The following is a 19,477-nucleotide window of genomic DNA, read 5'->3' on the forward strand; positions in this document are numbered from 1 at the left end:
TGATCCCAGAGGGAGGGCATGTGGGTGCCAGGAAATTCTTCCTGCCCTCCCAAATGTCACCAATTAGCCCCGCATACCCTTCCCCCCCAAACCAAGGAAAGAGTCCACGGTAGTGACACATGGCAGAGAGCGCCCTACTCCACGAGGCACTCCTTCTAGGGGCTCTCTAGAAGACAGACCTGGGGCGCCTGGGTGGCTCAGTCGGTTAAGCGTCTGACTTCGACTCAGGTCACGATCTTGCGTTTGTGAGTTCGAGCCCCGCGTCGGGCTCTGTGCTGACAGCTCGGAGCCTGGAGCCTGCTTCGGATTCTGTGTCTCCCTGTCTCTCTGCCCCTCCCCTGCTCATGCTCTGTCTCTCTCTGCCTCAAAAAAAAAAAAAATGAATAAAAACATTTAAAAAATTAAAAAAAAAAAATAGAAGACAGACTTCCACCTGGAGGATAGAGGCTCGGTCCACAGGCAGCAACAGAAATTCCCAGTGTCCACCCTAGGTGCTGCCCCCCTCTGGCCACCCCAGGTCTGACCCTTCCATCTCCCTGGATGTCTCCTGGATCTCCCATGTCTGCCTGCCAAGGTTAGAGGGGCCTCAGTCGGCGGGTGAGAAGGAGGAAATGGGTCTCAGGATAATAAGACTACTTTCATTTGGAGAGATAAGAAGGAAACCAGGGAGAAAGAGAACTCGAAACCCATCCCCGGGCAGCGCACCGCGGGCCCTGGGCTTGCTCCTCGGGTCTCATCTCGTCTGGCTCTCATTGGCCTCCATGAGCGGCAGAATATACCTTGACTTTTATTCACACACTCTTTTTTTTTTTTTTTTAATTTTTTTAATTTTTTTATTTTTGAGACAGAGAGAGACACAGCCTGAGCAGGGGAGGGGCAGAGAGAGAGAGAGAGAGGGAGACACAGACTCCGAAGCGGGCTCCAGGCTCTGAGCCGTCAGCACAGAGCCCGACGCGGGGCTTGAACCCACGAACCGCGAGATCATGACCCGACCCGAAGTTGGACGCTTAACCAACCGAGCCACCCAGGCGTGCCAAATTGACACGCTCTTTATGCTGCTTCCTCTGAGAGAGCCCGGGGCTCTCAGCCCTCAGTGCCCCCAACTCTTCCCTCCCCAGCAAGGGGGACCCACAGATGAACTTCCATCCAGGGGCGCGCGGCCCTGGGTCCCATCCTCTGGTCCCACCGGCCCCCTGAGGGACAGGCTCTGGGTCAGAGGAAGAGCGCGGGCAGGTGGGCAGGGGGCGTTTCAGAAAGATGTGGGGACCACACATTGTAGAGCCGGAACCTACTACACCTTTTCTCCCTAGAACCTTCCTCCGCCCCACCCCACTGCTGCCTAAGAGTCCTCACCACCCCCGACACACTTTTGCAGAATAATCAAATCCTAGAGCACCGGGGACCTCGGAGGGTGGCTGGTCCAACCTCCCCTCGCTTTACACGTAAGGAAACTGAGGCCCAGAGACCGGAGGGGGCCGTGTAAGATCACACAGAGACTTAGTACCGAGTGAGGCGAGGACCGGGGGCTGCCGACAGCCACACTTGGTTTTTTCTTTTTCCAGACTTAGTGGAGACCCCCCTTTCTCCTGGCTCTTTTTCTTTTCCTATTGTTCTCTCTTAACACCCCCCACCCCCAGGAGGAAGAGAGCTGGGGAGCCAGGACAGGAAATGACAGGAGATGAAGGCCTGGGTGGGGTCAGAGGACAAGGACCTGGGACACGAGCAGAGAAGGCTATGAGTGGGCGAGGACTGAGGGCCAGGAGGGGTGCGGCGTGAGGGGGAGCCTGGGCACAGGCAGGGGGCACAGAGCAGGGGCGGGAAGCATGGAATTGGACAGAGAGAGCTGCTCCCCAAGCCGTGTGGGCCTTTATGTCTCTGCCCCCAGCCCTCCACCTGCGGGCACCGCCCAGTCCCCCTTGCTAAGCCCGGGCGCCCTGGCCTCAGCCATCACTTCCTTTTCTTCTCCTTTGCCAGCTTGGCCTCCTCAGCATCCTGGTCCTTGCTGAGCTTTAGCCTCTTCTTGCCCAGTGGGGTCTTGAAGTACCAATCCTGGGTGGGAGGAAGAGGGGGAGGGTAAGTGCAGCGGATCCACCCCCGCTGACCTGCCTCCTGACCTTGCCCTTCCCTAGCCACAGACGTGTCCTCAGCAGCCTTTTCTCCTCTCTTCCCGAAGTCAGGCGTCCTGCTGGAGTCCTGGTTTCCCTTATTCACCCCCCCAACACTCCGGGCCACAGGGTCCGCCACTGCCGGGGCGAGCCCTCTGTCCTGTCCTCCCGCGGCCATCCTGCCACCCTGGGGGCACCGGTGGGCACTGACTGAGGTGGAGAAAGTGAGTGTCACCTGGTGCCAGGGCCAACCAAGGGCTCTTAACACACAGGTGGCACTTTCAGGCTCCTGCCCTTGAGGGAACCGGGTGAGCGGGTCCTGCCCATGTTTCCGTCCCTGAGATTTCTTGTTCCCTGCCCAGCTCAACTCCATGGGGGAGCAGAGGGAAGGATCTAAGGGGTGCTGTGGGCCTGGGGCTTCGGAGGGCTGACCCCTGGTTGTGCCGGCCCGAGACCCTCCCTCCTCCCCCTCCCCGTTCCCCCCACCCCTAAAACCTCACCTTCAGGGACTCCTCCTCTTCCCGGTACACCGGCTCCAGCTTCGCCAGATGCCCCAGGAACTCCGAGGCCACCAGGGGCCTCTTTGACAACTGTAGGACCCGCCGCTCGGTCAGCACTGATTGGACGGCTTGGTGGATGTGGCCGGGTGTGTACCCATCAGATACCTTGGCCAGGGCACTGATGTCCAGGCCCTGGGTCACGTGGACTCTGTGGGCCTCTATCATCTGCCTCCAGAGCACTGCAGACATTGGGGGAGGACACAGGGCAGGGAGAGGCAGTGAGTACCTCTGCCTATATTCGGAACCAGGCTTCTGGAGAGCAGCTCTCTGTTCATCGATGCCTCCCCTCCCAGGAACGTGAGAATCATCGTCTCCACTTAACACGAGGAAATGAGACGCTGAGGACTTAAGTGGCCGGCCCAGGACCTCGGAGCTGGGCCAGGGCCCGGGCCACTGGGCTGCTTGTCCAGCTGCCCTTCCAGAACATCTGGCCGTGGAGGCGAGGCCTCAGAACAGCTGTGGGGCTGGGAAGAAGGGCGAGGACGCTTTGGCGGGGGCGGGGGCGGGGGGTGGGGTGGGCCTGGATCCCTCGTCTGGCCTGTCTCCACGTCACAGGACCTCACCGTAGCGAGAAGCATAATCGGGCCGCGGCACGAGGAGGATCCGTTCGTAGGTCCGGCACAGCCCCTGCATCTCCGCCAGCTGCGGCTGGTTGGTGGTCCCGATCAGCATCACACGGTCTCCCGGGTGCAGCAGTCGCAGGGCCTTGGCGAGATCCTTCTTTATTCGCTTCGGTTCCATCTGCTCGGGGTGAGAGGCCAGGGCGGGAGGTAAGGGGAGGGGGTTGAGACCTGGTGACTTCTAGGGGCTTCTGAGTTCTCTCAGAGGACACGCCCACGTTCAGCCTCACATGGGCCCCGGGAGGCGGCCAGGAGAGGCTCTCAGTCCTGCTTTAAGGATCAGGACAAGGCAGCGGGAGGACAGGGAAACTGTCCAAGGCCGCACGGTGAGCGAGGTCTGGCGCTGACGTGAACAAGCCCGGGACCGCCAGCCTTGCCCGTGGCTCACGCGGCCACCCGGCTCCCCGCACCTCCTTCTCTTCTTTTGGGACCTTCTTATAGAAGTTCTTCTCGGCATTCCCGATCCAGATGACAGAGGGCTGTAAGAGTTGAGCCACCTGGACAGGTCAGGGAGTAAAAACCTGACGTCAGATGTCCCTGGGCAAGGGTCACCTACCTCCCCATCTGGACCAAGAGGGGGTCGGGGCTGGCCTTGAGTCTCCAGCCCCCACTTCCCACGCACTGCCTGCCCCCCCCCCCCACCGTCTCGGCCTGTTGCATTGTCCATCACAGCTCAGTGCGAACACAGCCCTCCCCCCCGCTGCCACCCCAGGGCTTCAGGTATCCGCAAGCTCTTAGCAGGGGGTGGGAGGGAAACCTCACCGGCTCCTGAAGCCACACCAAGTGGGCAGACGGGTGGCCTCCTAAGCATAAAGCCCACCCCGCCGTGTCGGCGCGGCCTGAGAACGAGAAACGCCCAAGTCGGGGGACCCAGACCTTAAAGACCATATGCACTATCATCTGCGCCCCGGTCTTGCCAGGATATTTGCCCTGCAGGTTGTCAGGTGACAGGTCAAACAGGTTGGCACCGGTTTCTGTGCACACGGCCTTGACCAACATCTTCTTCCCCGTGCCAGAGGGGCCCACCAGGAGGATGGAGCGGATGAGGGGAGCCATGGAGTGTATATCTGGGGAGCCTGAAGGAGGAAACAGGGGCCAGAGGCTGGCGGTAGACCGGCAGGGGGGTGGGGGTGGAGCCGCTGGGTAAGGTGAGGCCAGAGGCCGCAGGCTGGGTGGGGTGAAGTTCAGATCCTGGCTGCATTGCCTTCCCCGGGTTTCTGAGCCCTTGGCGGCCTCGCTGAGAGAGGCAGCCGGGATGGCTGCCAATGGTCTGCGGGGTCAGGAGGGGGCCTTCTACCCCTGATGCCCACCCCCCCCCCCCCCACCTCGACACCCTTTCTGTTTTCTGTACCGTCTCTTCCTACTTCTGGATTACGAAGGGGTGGAACTAAGGGGCATGTGACCCACCACTTCAGAAGGATCCTGGTCTTCCGGGAACGGGACAGACTATGGGAAATCACTTGGGGTCGGCTAAGGGGCCGGAAAAGTGGTCTCCTCGGTAGGTCAAGGGCCCGCATGACCTCTGGGGTGGCCCCATCTGGGTGCGGCCTCCAGCATGGGTCCACGGCACGGGGGACATGCCCACCTCAGCCCCCCTAACCTGCACCCAGTCTCCCCCTCGAGCCACCTGCCAGCATTGGCTCTTCCCTCTCCGCAGGGCATCTCACCAAGCCGAAGGACCGCGTACAAGGCCACGTTCTGTCGTATGTCAAACAGGGAAGGCACAGGCAACTTGTTGGCCAAACTCAGAGTGGATCCAAGATAGAGGTAGTCCCCTGGGGGCGGGGTGGGGGGACAGGCAGCCACCTGGTGAGTGCTGCCCACCGGGGCGTTGCCGAGAGCCACTTGTGGAGAAGGCTCGCTGCACAGGGTGGTAGCTGGCTGTGGGAAAGGCCGTGGCCCGGGAGGAGGCGCTGGGGAGGGGTCTCACCAATGTAGTCTTTCAAGGCCACAGTCTGACTCTTCCTTAGGAAGCCAGAGACCACAAGCTCTTCAAACAGAGAGTCCAGGGTCCTGCAGAGGACGGCACAGAGGGGCCCCCGAGGACAAAGGGAAGTGGAGACAGAGACGAGTGGGAGGTGCTACAGGATCGAGGAGACAGGTGGCAGGGGCCTCGCGCCCCATAGCTGGCCTCAAAAATACCCACGGTGCCACTGGCCAGCCGGCACACGAAGGAACAGCACCAACCCGCTGGCCCAGAAGGCAGCCGGCCCACAGCGGGTGCTCTGGGGGTTGAGTGGGGTGTGAGGAGGCCCAGGGCCCTCGGAGACACTCCCTCCGTCAGCCTGCTCACGGCCCAAAGTTCCATCACCCGAAACCCAGTGGTCTGGGCGACATATCACCGTCTTCCCAGAAACCACACTTAAGATGTACACACTCCCGGGGCGCCTGGGTGGCTCAGTCGGTTAAGCGGCCGACTTCGGCTCAGGTCACGATCTCGCGGTCCGTGGGTTCGAGCCCCGCGTCGGGCTCTGGGCTGACGGCTCAGAGCCTGGAGCCTGCTTCCGATTCTGTGTCTCCCTCTCTCTGTGACCCTCCCCCGTTCATGCTCTGTCTCTCTCTGTCTCAAAAATAATAAACGTTAAAAAAAAAAATTAAATAAAAAAAAGATGTACACACTCCCGTAGGCACTAGGGCGGCTGACATCAATGTACCTGAGACTCATTTCACCCAAGACGTGAGTAGACAGGGGCCACTGACAAGGTGGAGGCCGGGGGCAGGTGGCTTTGGCAGGGACACAGTTGACTATGGCAAAGGTGGGAGGGAGGGCCGGGGAGGAGGGAGCGCCGAGAACACTCTTCCACTCACGCCTGCCTCTGCACCATCCTGTTCAAAGCACTTTCTCGTGCTTCTACTTGATCCTCACGGCTCTCCCGTGAGTTTGGCAGGGCAGGTACTTGGTTGGGGAGGACAGGGAGCCAGAGAGGTTAAGTGGCTTTCTCTAGGTCCCACAGCAACAGAACCAGGCCCGGAAGTCAGACCTGTCCTGCACCGGGGCTTCCCCCCCCGCCCCCCACCCTTCCACAGTAAGGGTCTGCTACCTGTTTGGGGTCAGATCTTTTTCCTTCTTCTTCCCAGTTTTCTTCCCGGTCTTTTTCTGGTTGGAAACAAGCACACAGGCAATTGTCCTCTGTTCCTTGCCTCCCCCGCCGTGTGCATGTCCTCGTCCCGGCCTTAGCCCTCGGTCTTGCCTTCGGAGCCTTCAAGGCTCTCTCCTCCTCCCTGTCCACAGCCAGGCGCAGGTTCTTCAACTCTTGACGCATCAACTCATCCACCTGGGCGACAGCAGGGAGGGGGGGGTGGGGGGGTGGGGGGGGGTGGGCAGCGAGGGGCTGCAGAGGACGGGTGGGAGGGCCGCACCGAGACAGGGGCCGAGAGGAGGAGAGCTGCCTCAGAGAAGAACGAGACTGGCCCCTGGAAGTCAGCTCGGGTGGCCACCCACAACCTTCCTACACACTCTTCTGGAACCTTCAGGCCTTGCGTCCCTCCCCCTGCCCCTGCCCCTGTCCCCGTACCGGTCTGCACCCAATCCTAACCCACATCCTGCTTACACGGGAGCCTTGCTCTCCAATGGGGAGAAGCTCCAGGATGCAGTCAACTGGCTTTCAGTTCAAGCCCCAGACCCACCCTTTAAAGTCTGTGTGTGTGACTTGAGCGGTTGCCTGTTTCCCGACGTCAGGAAAATCATGGCGCCTACCTCAGGGGTGTCAGAAAGATCACAGTGTCCACATGGCAGGAACCCTTTAAGGGCTGATGGGCATGCCGGTGGGCGAGACCCCAGCTCAGAGCCCCTGCCATTCCCCCTCCCACCCCAGTCTGCATCTGCACCCCAGGGAGAGAGGGGCTGGAGAGACACAGAGACACAGAGGACGGTAGGACCGAGAGGGACCAAGGTGGAGCTGGAAGGATACAGAAAAGGCAGCGCACAGAGGTTGCTACAGAAGAGGGGCAGGGGCAGGCTGGAGGACGGAGGGGGGCTGAGGGGAAGCGCATGAAGCATCCGGGGGCCCCGGTGGGGACACAGAGGAGGCCTGCAGGGAGGCCCCGAGCCCGCCCGCTCACCTGTATCCGGATCTCCTGCTCCACTTCCTTCCTCTTCTCCACCCGGAGCATCTCGGGGTCAAAACTCTGATTGGGGTGTACGCTCTCGTGCCGGCTCCTCCAGACAGCTGACCGAGGAGAGACGGACAGAGGAATGACGTTCAGAGTCCCGGGGCACGCACGCGCTCCGGCACGCGTGCGCGCATCGGCTCGCGCGTTCACGCTCGCGCACACTTGGCCAGGAACCTGCCCCCGGCTGGGGACCTCCGTCCTCATGGGGCTGTCTGGCACCTGCTGCTACCCGGACCACAGAGGCCTGATCCCAAGGCCTCAGGATTCGGATCCAAAGTCATAAGGCATCGCCCACACCCCACACTTCTGTCCCCCTTCGGCATTCTCCCCTCGGCCTACGCCATTGCACCCCACACTGCCGCCTCATGGCCCACACAGCGTATGTCCACTTTCCCCAGGACCAAGGGTCACCCCAAGGCCCTGACAAGGCCTAGACACTCCTCCGCAGCCCCTTCCCCTCTTACTTATATACTCCTCGTGTGCGGCATTAATCACAGGTATAAATTTGGATAGTGAGACTTTCAGTATTGCGTCTGCTTCCTAGAATAGAAACATCATTTTATCTTGACCCCCCCCCCCCCAAGATCTCTGGCCCTTATTCCCCTCAGACTAGCTTCTCACCAGGAGCTCCCTCAGACTCCCTTCCCCCTGCCCACTTGGTCCACACCTCCGGGAGGTGTCTTACCCCCTTCCTGGTCTTTGTTTCCTTCCCTTTCTTCTTCTTCTCTTTTTTCTCCTTTTCTTTTTCCTTATTTTTCTCTTGGTCCTTTTTTTTGCTCTCCTGGACCTGCGCCTCCAGTTCCATTTTCAGCTGTGATCAGTGACGGAAGAGGTTTCAGAGAAGACCAAGGGATTCGACGGGAGCAAAAGATTCTGGGCCGGAGACGGGGGTAGACGAGGGTCACGGGTGGGGGGCAGATAGCTGAGAGTCCAGAGATCTCACTGGGGTCCAGGAAAAAAGGGGCACCAGGTGAACAGGTGCTCTGATCCGAGCTGCTGCTCTTTCCTGGCCCATGGAGGCCGGGAGCCACAAAAGTCTCAGCAGACATGTTTTCTTTCCCTGGCCAAAGATGCCTTCTCCAGACACAGGCACCCGCTCCCCACCACGCAGTCTTGCTAGCTACCTATATTTCCTCCAGTCACGTCTGCCCTCACTGAGGCTGACCTATCCCCCCGCCCCACCGCCACCCTCAGTTTATACTCAGGAGGCTCTATAACTTCAGACCCCCGCTACCACAAAAAGTCTCCTGTCCCCACTTATAGGGTACCTGTTCTGGAGTCTTGTCTGCAAAGATCAGGTAGGATCCACCTAAAGACTCATCTGGATAATCAGGGAATCGACCCGTAAGGGCACTAAGTGAACATAAAATGGTCAGAGAGATGGACAGGTGGGTGGATGGACAGAGGGATGGATGGGTGGATAGATGGATGCATAGATGGGTGGATGGACAGTGGATGGGTGGGTGGATGGATGGATGGACGCACAGTGGATGGGTGGGTGGATAGATGGATGGATAGATGGGTGGACGGACAGTGGATGGGTGGGGGGATGGATAGATGGATAGATGGGTGGACAGACAGTGGATGGATAGATGGATGGATGGACGCACATTGGATAGGTGGGTGGATGGATGGATGGACGGACAGTGGGTGGGTGAGTAGAAGAGTGGGTGAATGGACGGGTAGTTAAACAGAGGGAACGATGAGGAAAGAAAAAGGACTAGGGGGATAGAGAACAAGAGGGAAGGAACAGAGAGGTACAGATTAGAAAGGAGAGGTTCCTCAGGGGGCTTCCATGGTTGCTTTCCCCATATGGTTTTGGCATTTTCTCTTCCATCGGGGGAAATGAGAAGTCATGTGTAGAGATGGTCTTGTAGCTTGGGGGCCCCAGGTTGAAGTCAGGTGTGTACGCAGTGAGTGAGAGGGATGGGAGCGAGGAGAAAAGGGATCCGCCTGGACTAGAGCACAGAGCAGGTGTAGGGACGCTGTGCGGGGCAGGGAAAGAGGGATTGGTTGGGTCAGCTGAGGCTGGGGACACTGACCGGCACTCAATAAACCACTGTCGGATTTGGTCCTTCAGTTTCTCCTTTATGTCAGGTCCCTCTGTCTCTCCGAGAGAATCATGAGTCTTCACCATCGCCAGCTGGAGCTCCTCCTCCTTCTCTATCTGGCAGAGCCTCCGGACATCGTCCCTGAGGCCAGCTTGGAACATGATACCCAAGCTTTCCACCTTGTTAGGCGAAGGGAGCTGGCGAAGAGGAGAAGAGGCCCAGGGTGTCAGGAGTGGGAGGTGGGGGGGGGGGGGCGGGCCCAGCCCCTGGCCTCAGGCACACACACCTGCCCCCCTCGCTCCCCAGCACACCCGCACACGTGAGGCCTTGCATACACGCCCACACGGAACAACGGGCAGGCCTGCAGCAGGAGAAATTGTGTTTAGAGCCAAAACTCGCCTGTGTAAATTACTCTGATAATGAGTTCGCTAGATGCATCTGGGCCGGCCCCCCTGCCCGCTCCCCCCCCCCCCAGCACACCCTCCCCTGTGAGCCTCCGGCCCCAGCCCCCACCCACACCCCCGCCCCAGCGGCCCGTGTTGGCAGCCGCTCTCGCAGCCACTTTCCCGCCTCATTGGCTCCCAAATGTATTTTAAATATCACTCTGCGCAGAGACAATTACTGAAAACGCTGAGCTCACACTGTTGATGGGCCCGGGCGGCCAGGCTCATTCCTCACCCACCACCATGCCATGCCCCCCACCTCCCCCCAAGGCCTGACCCTGGCCTCCCCTCTGCCCGCTCTTGCCTCCCGGGGGCCCTGCTCTCCAAACCCCCAAGTCTGACCTCCACTCCCCTGCGGTGCCCTCTGGACCCTCCCTCCTTCTGAAGACCCCAAGCCTCCGGGAAGAGCCACCCCAGGCTTTGTCTCTGATCCCTTTGGGGCCCCGGCCCCTCCCCAACTCCCTTTATCAGGAGGCCTTCACAGCCTCTGCACATTGCAAAGCCCACTCTCAGGAAGCCTCACCCCCACCAGGGCCTTCCTTTCCTAAGTCAGCAGAGACTAGCCCGATGTAAAATCCATCAGAGAGCAGAGGCCTCTCAAGGAGTGGGGCCTGCTCACCCTGCCTGTCCACACACGCTGGGGGCTGACCCTGTAACCACCCACACTGCCCCACCGGGCACACCCTTTCCCATGTACACGGGTAACACTCAGCTCTAGTCCCTGCATAGCAGAGGAGAAGCCAGTCTGGGCCCCCGCAGAACAAGTGGGGGAGACTGTGGCCCGAAACACTGTGCTGTGAAAGGGATGTGGCCTCCGTCCCACCTTGGCCCTCACGGTTCTCCCAGAGGCTGCAAGAGCCTGGGGCGGGGAGGGAGGCGATGCTCCCACTAGCCTTGTGGCCTCCTCCCTCTGCTGGGGCCGCTCACGACACCTCTCCTTCCAGCCAGGGGCACGAACGCGAGGTCCAGGATGCTCTGTGCTGCTATCGCTCACCCCACCCCACATTTGAGACCCTTCCACGGGTTTTGGAGAGGGAAAGGTGGCAAGGGATCCGGCTCGTTGGTGGCTTTCTGTTCCTTTGGCCTCTTTCGCGAGCCCTGAAGGATCCCTTAACCAGGGTCCGCAAGGCCTGAACCCCTCCGCCCATGCCAACCACAGTCCCGAGTGGAGGGAGGTGTGTGGGCGGTGAGGGTCTATGCAGGGCTGCACTCTGACAAAAAATAAGGGAGGGAACCCCACGCACCGGCCCACCTCGTGCTCTGGCCTGTGGCTGTGGCGAGGGGGGCACTTACCATGCCGATGAACTCCATCTCAGTTTGCCGGTCCTGCTGAGTGCGTTTCCTCTGCAGGTAACCCTTCCACACCTGGGGGGACACAGGGGCCCAGACACTCCCACGCTGCATTTCTGCAGGGACGTGGCTCGTGCCATCAGCCTCCAGGGGGAAGCACCAGCCACTCCCAAGGAAAAGTCTGGTTGGGGAGTTTGGGGGTAGGAGGTGGGTGAGGACTGCTGGGGAGGACACCTCCCAGGGCAGCCCGCAGGCAAGCAGGGGCTGCCCAGAACATGGTGGGGCTGGTGTGCACCCACACAGTCAAGCCCCAAGCTTCTGCTTCCCCGGGGCCCTGAGGGATTCCCTCCTTCTCAGTCCTGCCTTCTGATCTGCCGTATCTCTTGACACGGACCTCAAAGGCCACCTTCTCCGGGAAGCACCCCCCGCTCTACCTCTCTGGATTCCCACAGCATTTGGAATACCTACTTGATTCCCGCCCCCAGGCACATAGACATCAGCGCTGTAAGGACTGTGGAGCTCCCCTGATTAATTACTACATTTTTGACACAAAGAAACTGAGGCTAGAGACAGGATGTGGCCTCTCTCGGGTCCAAGAGCCCATGAGGGCCGAGCTGACACGGGACCAGGTTTCCTGACTCCTTGCCCAGGGCTCTTCTCCCAGGCCTCCAGCTGCTTGCTCACAGAGCCGAGGATAGCCCAGTACTTGGAGGGGGGGGGGGGGCGCACTGGGCAGGGGGGAGGCAGCCTGTGCTTCACTTACTATGGATCCTTCTCCCCTAATTTTTTTTTAATGTTTATTTATTTTTGAAGGAGAGAGAGAGAGAGAGAGAGTGTGAGTGGGGGAAGGGCAGAGAGAGAGAGGGAGACACAGAATCCGAAGCAGGCTCCGGGCTCTGAGCTGTCAGCACAGAGCCGGAGGTGGGGCTCGAGCCCACAAACCACGAGATCATGACCTGAGCCGAAATTGGATGGATGCCCAACCGACTGAGCCACCCAGGCGCCCCCTTCTCCCCTAATTTTAACGATCCTTCTGTTTCTGGGGCTTTTATGATATCCCGCTACGAGTCCTTTGGGGGACAGAGGTGTAGAATAAATAATAAACGAACAAGATACACACTTATTGACTGATTAGGTCCCTAGTTTTAGGATCTAGCCGCGGGGCAACAGAATCCAAGCTCCTGCACCTCTGCCCTCGGTTGGTGAGCCAGGCAGTCTTCCTGGAAGAGGGGACTCTACCCGGACCTTCCTCCTGGGTGCTGGGGGATTACCTTCTGAATGGTGACAGCTGCTTGGTCCTGACTGAACTTGTGCCAACCTTCCTCTCGAATCTTCCGATCCCGCTCCTCCTCCTTCCGAATTTCTCGCATGAAGATGGCTCGGAGCCGGCCTTGCCTGGCCCGCTCAGCCCTTTGCAGAAGGATTATGGCCTCGGTCCGGCGCAGTTCTGGAAAACGCTGGCCAGAACATAGGCAAAGGCTCAGGGGGAGATGAGAGAGGGCTTGTATTCAGGCTGGCAGCTGGGAGACTGTTCGCCAAAGGGCATGCTGGGGACGTGATCCTCCCAGGGCACGTAAGTGCCCCAGTCCTGTCCTCTATCTTGGTGTGAGAAGGTTTCAAGGAGCACAAGAGCGTCCTCGAAGCAGGCCAGGGATTACCCAAAGAGCGCTTGGAGGCGGCTACAGGGCAGGGGACCTCCTCTCTGTGTCTGGAGGACGGCATCTCTCTCCTGGGAGCGGGGTATGAGGGGAATCTGGGAGGGTGTCTCCCTGATTTACCTCCCTGGAGGTCACTGGCTCCATTCTCGACAGGATCTCTGCCAGCATCAGCTCCCGCTCCTTCAGAATGCTGGACTGCTCCAGCAGGAAGTATCTGGGGATTGGAACCTCCAGGTCTGCCTTTGGGGCGATAGCGGGGGAAGGAGGGTCAGGAATCAAAACCCAGGCCATCTGGCTGATCGGTCCCACTTTCAGCTGCTTACGCCGACCCTGGTGATGCTCTCCTTCATCCTAGAGCCCTGGGGTGGGAGATTTATGGGTCATGGGCAGATACCCCCTGGAAGGTGATGCCCCTGCTCCACGGTGTAACCAGAGCTGAGTTCTGGAGGGTCACGATAGGTGATGGGTAGTGGTTCCAATTCTGGCCGTGCGTCAGAATCACCTGAGGGGCTTGTTCAAAGGCTCAAGCCGATCAGGGGGTTTGAGCTGTGGTCGGAGATTCTGCATTTCTAACAAACGCCTAGGTGATGCCGCTGTGGCTGCTCCCAAGGACCACACTTCGAGAAGCAAGCCGGCAGGGGAGTCTCTTCGCCGATCCCCTGTGGCTGGTGGGTATTCCCAGCCTGACTCTTCTCGCCACCCCCTAGCTACTTAGTAGCGCGCACGCCCTCTCGCTGAAACCCTTCTCCCGATCAAACCCCAACCCGCTGATCTGCCCCACCCTCCTTCCGGGGCAGGGGTCCCAACCCCAGGGCCGTTCCGCGGCCGGTCGCGCTCCTGCCCCGCCCCGCCCCCTCCTGCCCCAGGTGGGGGAGGCGGGGCTGGGCGTCGCCGGAGGCGGGCGCTGGAGTGGGCGTGGCCCGCGCACCGTGGTGAACTTCAGGTCGTGCAGCACGCGGTCCAGGCGGTGGTATTCGCTCAGGTCCGCGCGCACCAGGTCGTCCTTGAGCTCCAGCACGCGGCCGGCCACGCTGTCCAGCAGGCGCCGCAGCAGCCGCCGCTTCTGCGGCTGCACCATCTGGTCATGGAGGGTGTCGAACCGGCGCAGCAGCCCCAGGTAGTGCAGGTAGAGCGACGAGAGCCTGTACTGGAACGACTGCCGTTCCCGGTCGGGCACGGGCTGGAGCAGGGGCTGCTCTTGGTCCAGCAGCTCCTGCAGGGCCACGTGGGAGGTGTCCCAGAGGCGTTGGTACGCTCTGGAGAGGAGGGGAGAGGAGGCAGCAGGCGTGGGGCGATCTGAGCCGTGGAAGAGTGGGGACAGTGGGGGAGGGGGGAGGGGGAGGGGCGCTGCTGTGCCTTGTGAGGAGTGCGAACTCGGGTTCCAGAGGTTAAGGTTACCCATGGGGCCAAGGTGGAGTTCGGCGAAGGGAGGAGTCGTCGGGGGCAGTGGGGTGGTGATTACAGAGAACTCATGCCCAGGCTTAGAGAAGGTGTGAGATTGGGATCACCGGGAGGGAGTCCGCTGGGGGATAAGCAAGGAGCTCCCAGTAAGGAAGGGGCCTCTGGGAGTCTGCAGTGGGTCCCTCCGGGGAGAGGGTGCGGCCCTGCCAAGGCTGCAAGGGTCTAGAATGGTGGGTGGGAAGTGGGGGTGAGGGATGAATGTGGAGAAGGTCTCTTCCCCTGATCCTGGAATAAGTAAACTAGTCCGAGGAAAGGCTGAAGAGGGGAAGCTGACCACAGGCCGGAGCAGCCAGGGTTGCTGTGTGAATGTCCCGGGGGCCCGGCCAGGGCTGGCCCAGCACAGAAAGCCCCTCTCCCCAGCATCCCTCCTCCCGGCCCACCTGCCCCAGCCTGACGGGACCAGGCGAGGCCCTTCGTTCTTTGCTTTCGAAAAGCCCTGGGTGCTCCACTCCTCCTCACTCACCCCTCAGACATGGTGCCCACTTCTCACACCGCCCTTGGTGAGCTGCTCATGCCATCCACACAACCGGTGGCTCCACCTTGGCTCCACCCCACCCCGAAGGCCGGAACAGCCCGGTTTTAAGAGTTCTGTCCCATTGTCCCAGTGTTCTAAGGCTGTGAGGGGAGGGGACAGCAGGTGCAGGACTGGGGACGCTTAGGATGTTCTCGTCGCAAGCCTTGGGAGGCTCGAGCAGAGCGTGGGGTCAGCTGTGGCTACTTGTGAGACTCAAATAAAAGGGTGGTCACGATTTGAAGTCACCCCGTGAGCTGTGAGGCTCTGGCGTTCATTTTTCCAGCCGTACTTCTCAGCTGGAGGAAGCCTGTGTGCCTGAACCCAGAGCCAGTGGTTCGTGTGAACTATGCCAGTGGAAAGATCGACATTAGAAGGAGTAGATGAGACTCGGTGGTCTTTGGGGGCTCACTTTGAGCCATCTGCGGGTCACCCCGTCGCCGTTACGGGCTCAGGAGGCCATTATTCGGAAAGTACAAACAGAGTCAGCTGGGGGTGACTTTTTTGATTCAGGGTTAAGTAGGGACTTACGAATAAATACACGAGGCCCAGGGCCAAGGAAAGGGGGAGAAAGGCGACAGCAGCAAAGAGGATCTAGGGACGAGGAGTTGTGGGGCTTTAATGTACATGCAAGTTACCCGAGATCTTGTCAAAAATTCCACGGTCTGAGTTGGGTCTCTGAGTCACAGGTTAGCAAGGTATGGAACACAGTGGGAATGGGGGACAGCGAAGGCTCAGGGGCCAGATGCCCTGGGCTCCCCCCGTTTCTAGCTGTGGGACTAAGACGTGGGTGATGGGTTCTCTTCTCATGGCATCTGCACGTTAGGCTGCAACTCTGTATGAGAAAACGTGTGTGAAGAATGTAGACCTGTGCCCCAACGTCAGCCCTTCTTACATGGCTGTTCGGTACGTGAAGTTGAAGGTGACAACCTGTATCTATCCAGTTGCAAAGGGGCGACAAAGGATTTTGGACTTGCTCGCTAAATGCAACCCCTCGAGCCCCAGGCCCTCCACACAGCTTGGGAGAGGATTGGTGGGTCGTATGCCCACAAGGTAGAGCAGAGGCCAAACGAGAAGAAGCAAGCGTGGCCGAACGTTCGTTGGTGAATCTCAGCGAAGGACATACAAGGGGCCGTTGTACTTTCTCACAATCCTTCGGCATGTTTGAGATTTTTCGACGTAAAATTTGGGAAGAAAAGAGGAGCCCCAGATACTCCTACCAATTTGTTCTGAAAACACGAGGGGAAAATAAAAACATCCTATAGGTCCCGGCAGGTTATGGAGATGCCTTCCGTTTTATATCCAGGATTTGAAAAGTAGGCTTGTTCCAGTTTTTAGCCGTGAGAAGTGACAATGCCCTTGCCCCACATCACACCTCCCCTTTTCAAAAAATTTTTTTAATTTTTTTTTAACGTTTATTTATTTTTGAGACAGAGAGAGACAGAGCATGAACAGGGGAGGGGCAGAGAGAGAGGGAGACACAGAATCGGAAGCAGGCTCCGGGCTCTGAGCCGTCAGCCCAGAGCCTGACGCGGGGCTCGAACTCACGGACCGTGAGATCAGGACCTGAGCCGAAGTCGGACGCTTCACCGACCGAGCCACCCGGGCGCCCCACACCTCCCCTTTTCAAATGACCACAGTGTGCGGGAGCAGTTCACCCTTTATTAACGTTAGGTCCTGGGTCACTTGGAGCTGGTGTACTTGGTGACCGCCTTGGTGCCCTCGGACACGGCGTGCTTGGCCAGCTCCCCGGGCAGCAGCAGGCGCACGGCCGTCTGGACTTCCCGGGAGGTCAGTGTGGTTCGGCCCGAGTACTGGGCCAGCCGGGCAGCCTCGCCAGCCAGCCGTTCAAACACATCGTTCACAAACGAATTCATGATGCTCATGGCCTTGGAAGAGATGCCAATGTCAGGGTGCACCTGGGGAAGCAGCAAGACCCTTCTGTTAGCGAGGAGGCTCCGCCCGACCCCGCCAGCCCCAGCCCCGAGTTCGGGACTGCAGGAAGCTGGAGGCAGGACCGCGAGGCTGCCTCACCAGCCTCTTGCCAGAGGCCAAGCCCGGGAGGTAGGGATTTGGTTTTTTACTACCACATCCGAGTGAAAAGTTTTTCCCACCGGTAGGACGTAACGCTATTAAGGTCCTCGTATGAGCACATGGGAGCATCAGTCTTTGACAAATGGGATCAGTTACACAGCATTTTGCTGTTCTCATTTAATGCGTTCGCATAGTGTTACTCCTCGAGGTGACGTTCCGAGGGGTGAGACAGACCGCCGCCGGGCCCAAGGGTTTACGCGCCTAACTTGGCGGACTGTCACATTACATTCCAGAGGACGCACTCATGTGACGCAGCCTCAGCACCAGACTAGGAGTTAGGACACCAGGGTTCTGCGGCCGGACGGTGAATCACCGGAGGACCTCAGATTAAGGCACTCTCCTCTGGGCCTCAGTTTCCTCCTCTGTCACACCAGCTTTTGAGCTAGATGATCTCCAGTCAAACTGGCGGTAGGGGCCCGATAACAACCCTGACGTGTGACCAGGCAGACAGCAAGTGTTTCCCTGGGAGGTGGGAGAGAAGAGACGAGCGGCGACGTCCATCAAGCCGATGGTGGACACGGAAGCGGAACGCGGGCTCTCGCCGCCGCCACTGGTTGCCACGGACAGCACGGGATCGGAGCCTAAGCCCCTTGTGTCGTCATCACATCGTTTTCCCCTTGGGGCTGAGGGGCGTAACAGTTAAGTTTCACAGGAGTGAGGGTAACTCACTCGGCGGCTCTCCTTCGCGCGTGCAATCCAGGGCCAACACTTGTTTCTGAGCCCCAAGGTCGGCTGAGCCGCAGGGCTCCCGGACGCTCCCAGCCCCACTTCCTTCAGGGTGCCAGAGTCTGTCCTCCGCTGCCGCCCCTTTGGCCAGCCCACGCCGGTGTTGGTCCCACCACCACCCCCCCCCCCCCCCACCTGGCCCCACAAAAGCATTCCCAGAGACCCGGGGCGTCAGGTCACCGAAACTGCTAACGGGATCTAGATTCTAGGACCTGCTCGGACAAAGCAGTGAGACTCGGGCGGGTCGGGGAGGCTCAGGGCAGGCAAGACCGCTGTGCTGCCTGCTCCTGGCCCCGCTGAGTGGGCCAGAGGCTTCGAGACCAGGGTGCCTCGTGTCCTAGACACACTGTTGTTGGGTGCCCACTGATGCCCCCCAAATACCCGTCAGTGTGCAAATGCCAGGAGTGGGTGCTTCTCCTGGGTGCTCTGGTAGGCCGCATGAACAGACAGCATTCGGAGCACCTGGGGGTTAAGAGGCGCGACCGGCGGGAAGTACGCGAGGGGCCTGCTCAGGGCCGGGGGGCCTGACTGCTGCTGCTGTCAGGTCACGGGGCTCAGTCAGTGCTTTGCGCCTTTACGGACCTTAGTTCCTCATCTGTACAGTAGGCCGGTCCCTCAGCCCCTCGGTGACCGAGTGCTGTGGGGCTGGAAGGCCTTGCCCGAGACCTCAGCTCGCACACACCGCTCCCTGCTCCCGGCCACCACCGACTAGCGCCTCTGGTTTGTACCATGATGCGTCCGGCACGTGATCGTCCTTCAGCTCCACACTTTCGTACGGTCTTGCCTTTTACTTACGTCCCTCCTGACGCTCCGCAGAAGCGTTTGGTCCGTCCAGAGCCCCGTAAGCTTCCGGATTGTGGCGGCGTGCTTTAAGTGTCTCTGGCACATCACAGGTGCACGACAGATACTGGGAGGCTGTGGGGACCTCCGAGATCGAGTGCGGCCACTTCACAAGGGGCACGGTGTGCCTGAGGCCCCTCCCCTCAGTGCCGGGGGGAAACGGAGTACGACTCCGTCCGGTCGTACTCTGCACACACACGCGCGCGTGCGAGCTCCCCACTCTCACCTGCTTTAGCACCTTGTAGATGTACATCGAGTAGGTCTCCTTGCGCCGGCTGCGCTTTTTGGACTTCTTGTCGCCAGAACTACGGCCCCTCCGGCCCCCCGACGGCTGCTGCTGTCCATGCTCTGCGCTCATCCTCCTGCCCTTCCTAACAGCCGCCTCCTGCTCCTTGGGGGACTTTTATGGGGTCAGCTGCCCACCAGGTGGGGCTGGGGGCCAGCACCTGGGGTGGAGGGGGTGGGCGGGGAGGAGCTTGGCCCATCCCCATCCAGAACATGCTCTGGGTTAATCTTGAAGGAGACTGATAGCTCCCGGCTCTCCCCCAAGTGATTTCCTGTCTCTGAATAAGAAGCCCTCCCACCCCCCACCGTCTCCTCCCCCACCTGATCATCTCCCAGTGTATTACACACTTGTTAAGAGTTCACACACCACCAGACCACGCCATGAGATCACTCTGCAACCACTGTGCTCAGCTGACTCGAAATGCAGGGGAGTGGCAGGAGGAACACAGGGCACCCCACCACCCCGCTGCCCCCAGAGCCCTGCAATACAGCCAAAGAGGCCAGAGTGACTCGCATGAAACAGAGGAGGGAAGGACTAAAGAGGGGGTGTAGGGACAGAGCTCAGAAAAGAAAAACGAGTGAGGGCCGTAGGAGCCGAAGGGCTGCACGGAAGGAGTGGGGATTTGAAGCTGGTCTCGTAGGGTGGGCACAGTTTAAGTGGGGAGAACTGGTCCCCAGAAAGACAAAGCAGAGTGGAATCAATGCGTGCTGAGTACAGTG

At 59.8% G+C, this 19,477-nt stretch overlaps 2 protein-coding genes across 2 annotated transcripts; both read right to left on the reverse strand.

The window, feature by feature from the left end:
- Nucleotides 1-1,842: 1,842 nt before the first annotated feature.
- On the reverse strand, nt 1,843-14,855 carry DRC11L (dynein regulatory complex subunit 11 like). The gene is made up of 19 exons (XM_078437500.2): nt 14,765-14,855; nt 13,769-14,096; nt 12,961-13,080; nt 12,454-12,639; nt 11,186-11,257; nt 9,441-9,646; nt 8,667-8,751; nt 8,084-8,209; nt 7,863-7,938; nt 7,348-7,454; nt 6,477-6,560; nt 6,327-6,382; nt 5,216-5,298; nt 4,953-5,060; nt 4,162-4,361; nt 3,696-3,782; nt 3,229-3,406; nt 2,606-2,844; nt 1,843-2,049 (listed from the first exon to the last, which is right to left on the reverse strand). The coding sequence occupies exons 1-19, from the start codon at nt 14,773-14,775 to the stop codon at nt 1,948-1,950; spliced, it is 2,454 nt and encodes an 817-aa protein (XP_078293626.2). The 5' UTR covers nt 14,776-14,855; the 3' UTR covers nt 1,843-1,947.
- A 1,394-nt stretch (nt 14,856-16,249) lies between these two features.
- H2BK1 (H2B.K variant histone 1) lies at nt 16,250-19,047 on the reverse strand. Its single transcript, XM_060633433.3, has 2 exons — nt 18,699-19,047; nt 16,250-16,731 (listed from the first exon to the last, which is right to left on the reverse strand). The coding sequence occupies exons 1-2, from the start codon at nt 18,828-18,830 to the stop codon at nt 16,495-16,497; spliced, it is 369 nt and encodes a 122-aa protein (XP_060489416.1). The 5' UTR covers nt 18,831-19,047; the 3' UTR covers nt 16,250-16,494.
- Nucleotides 19,048-19,477: the final 430 nt, after the last annotated feature.

Source organism: Panthera onca, chromosome A2, assembly GCF_046562875.1.
Source record: "Panthera onca isolate mPanOnc1 chromosome A2, mPanOnc1 haplotype 2, whole genome shotgun sequence".
NCBI lineage: Eukaryota > Metazoa > Chordata > Mammalia > Carnivora > Felidae > Panthera > Panthera onca.

What these genes read in the sequence shown, in the direction of transcription:
- H2BK1 (XM_060633433.3), bottom strand. Translation starts at nt 18,830, where the DNA reads ATGAGCGCAGAGCATGGACAGCAGCAGCCGTCGGGGGGCCGGAGGGGC. An exon ending in TCTACAAGGTGCTAAAGCAG is followed by an intron (nt 16,732 to 18,698) that starts GTGAGAGTGGGG and finishes CTGCTTCCCCAG; the next exon opens with GTGCACCCTGACATTGGCAT.
- DRC11L (XM_078437500.2), bottom strand. An exon ending in CAGCTGTCACCATTCAGAAG is followed by an intron (nt 11,258 to 12,453) that starts GTAATCCCCCAG and finishes GTGTCCCCCCAG; the next exon opens with GTGTGGAAGGGTTACCTGCA. An exon ending in TCCCAAAAGAAGAGAAGGAG is followed by an intron (nt 3,407 to 3,695) that starts GTGCGGGGAGCC and finishes CACCCCGAGCAG; the next exon opens with ATGGAACCGAAGCGAATAAA.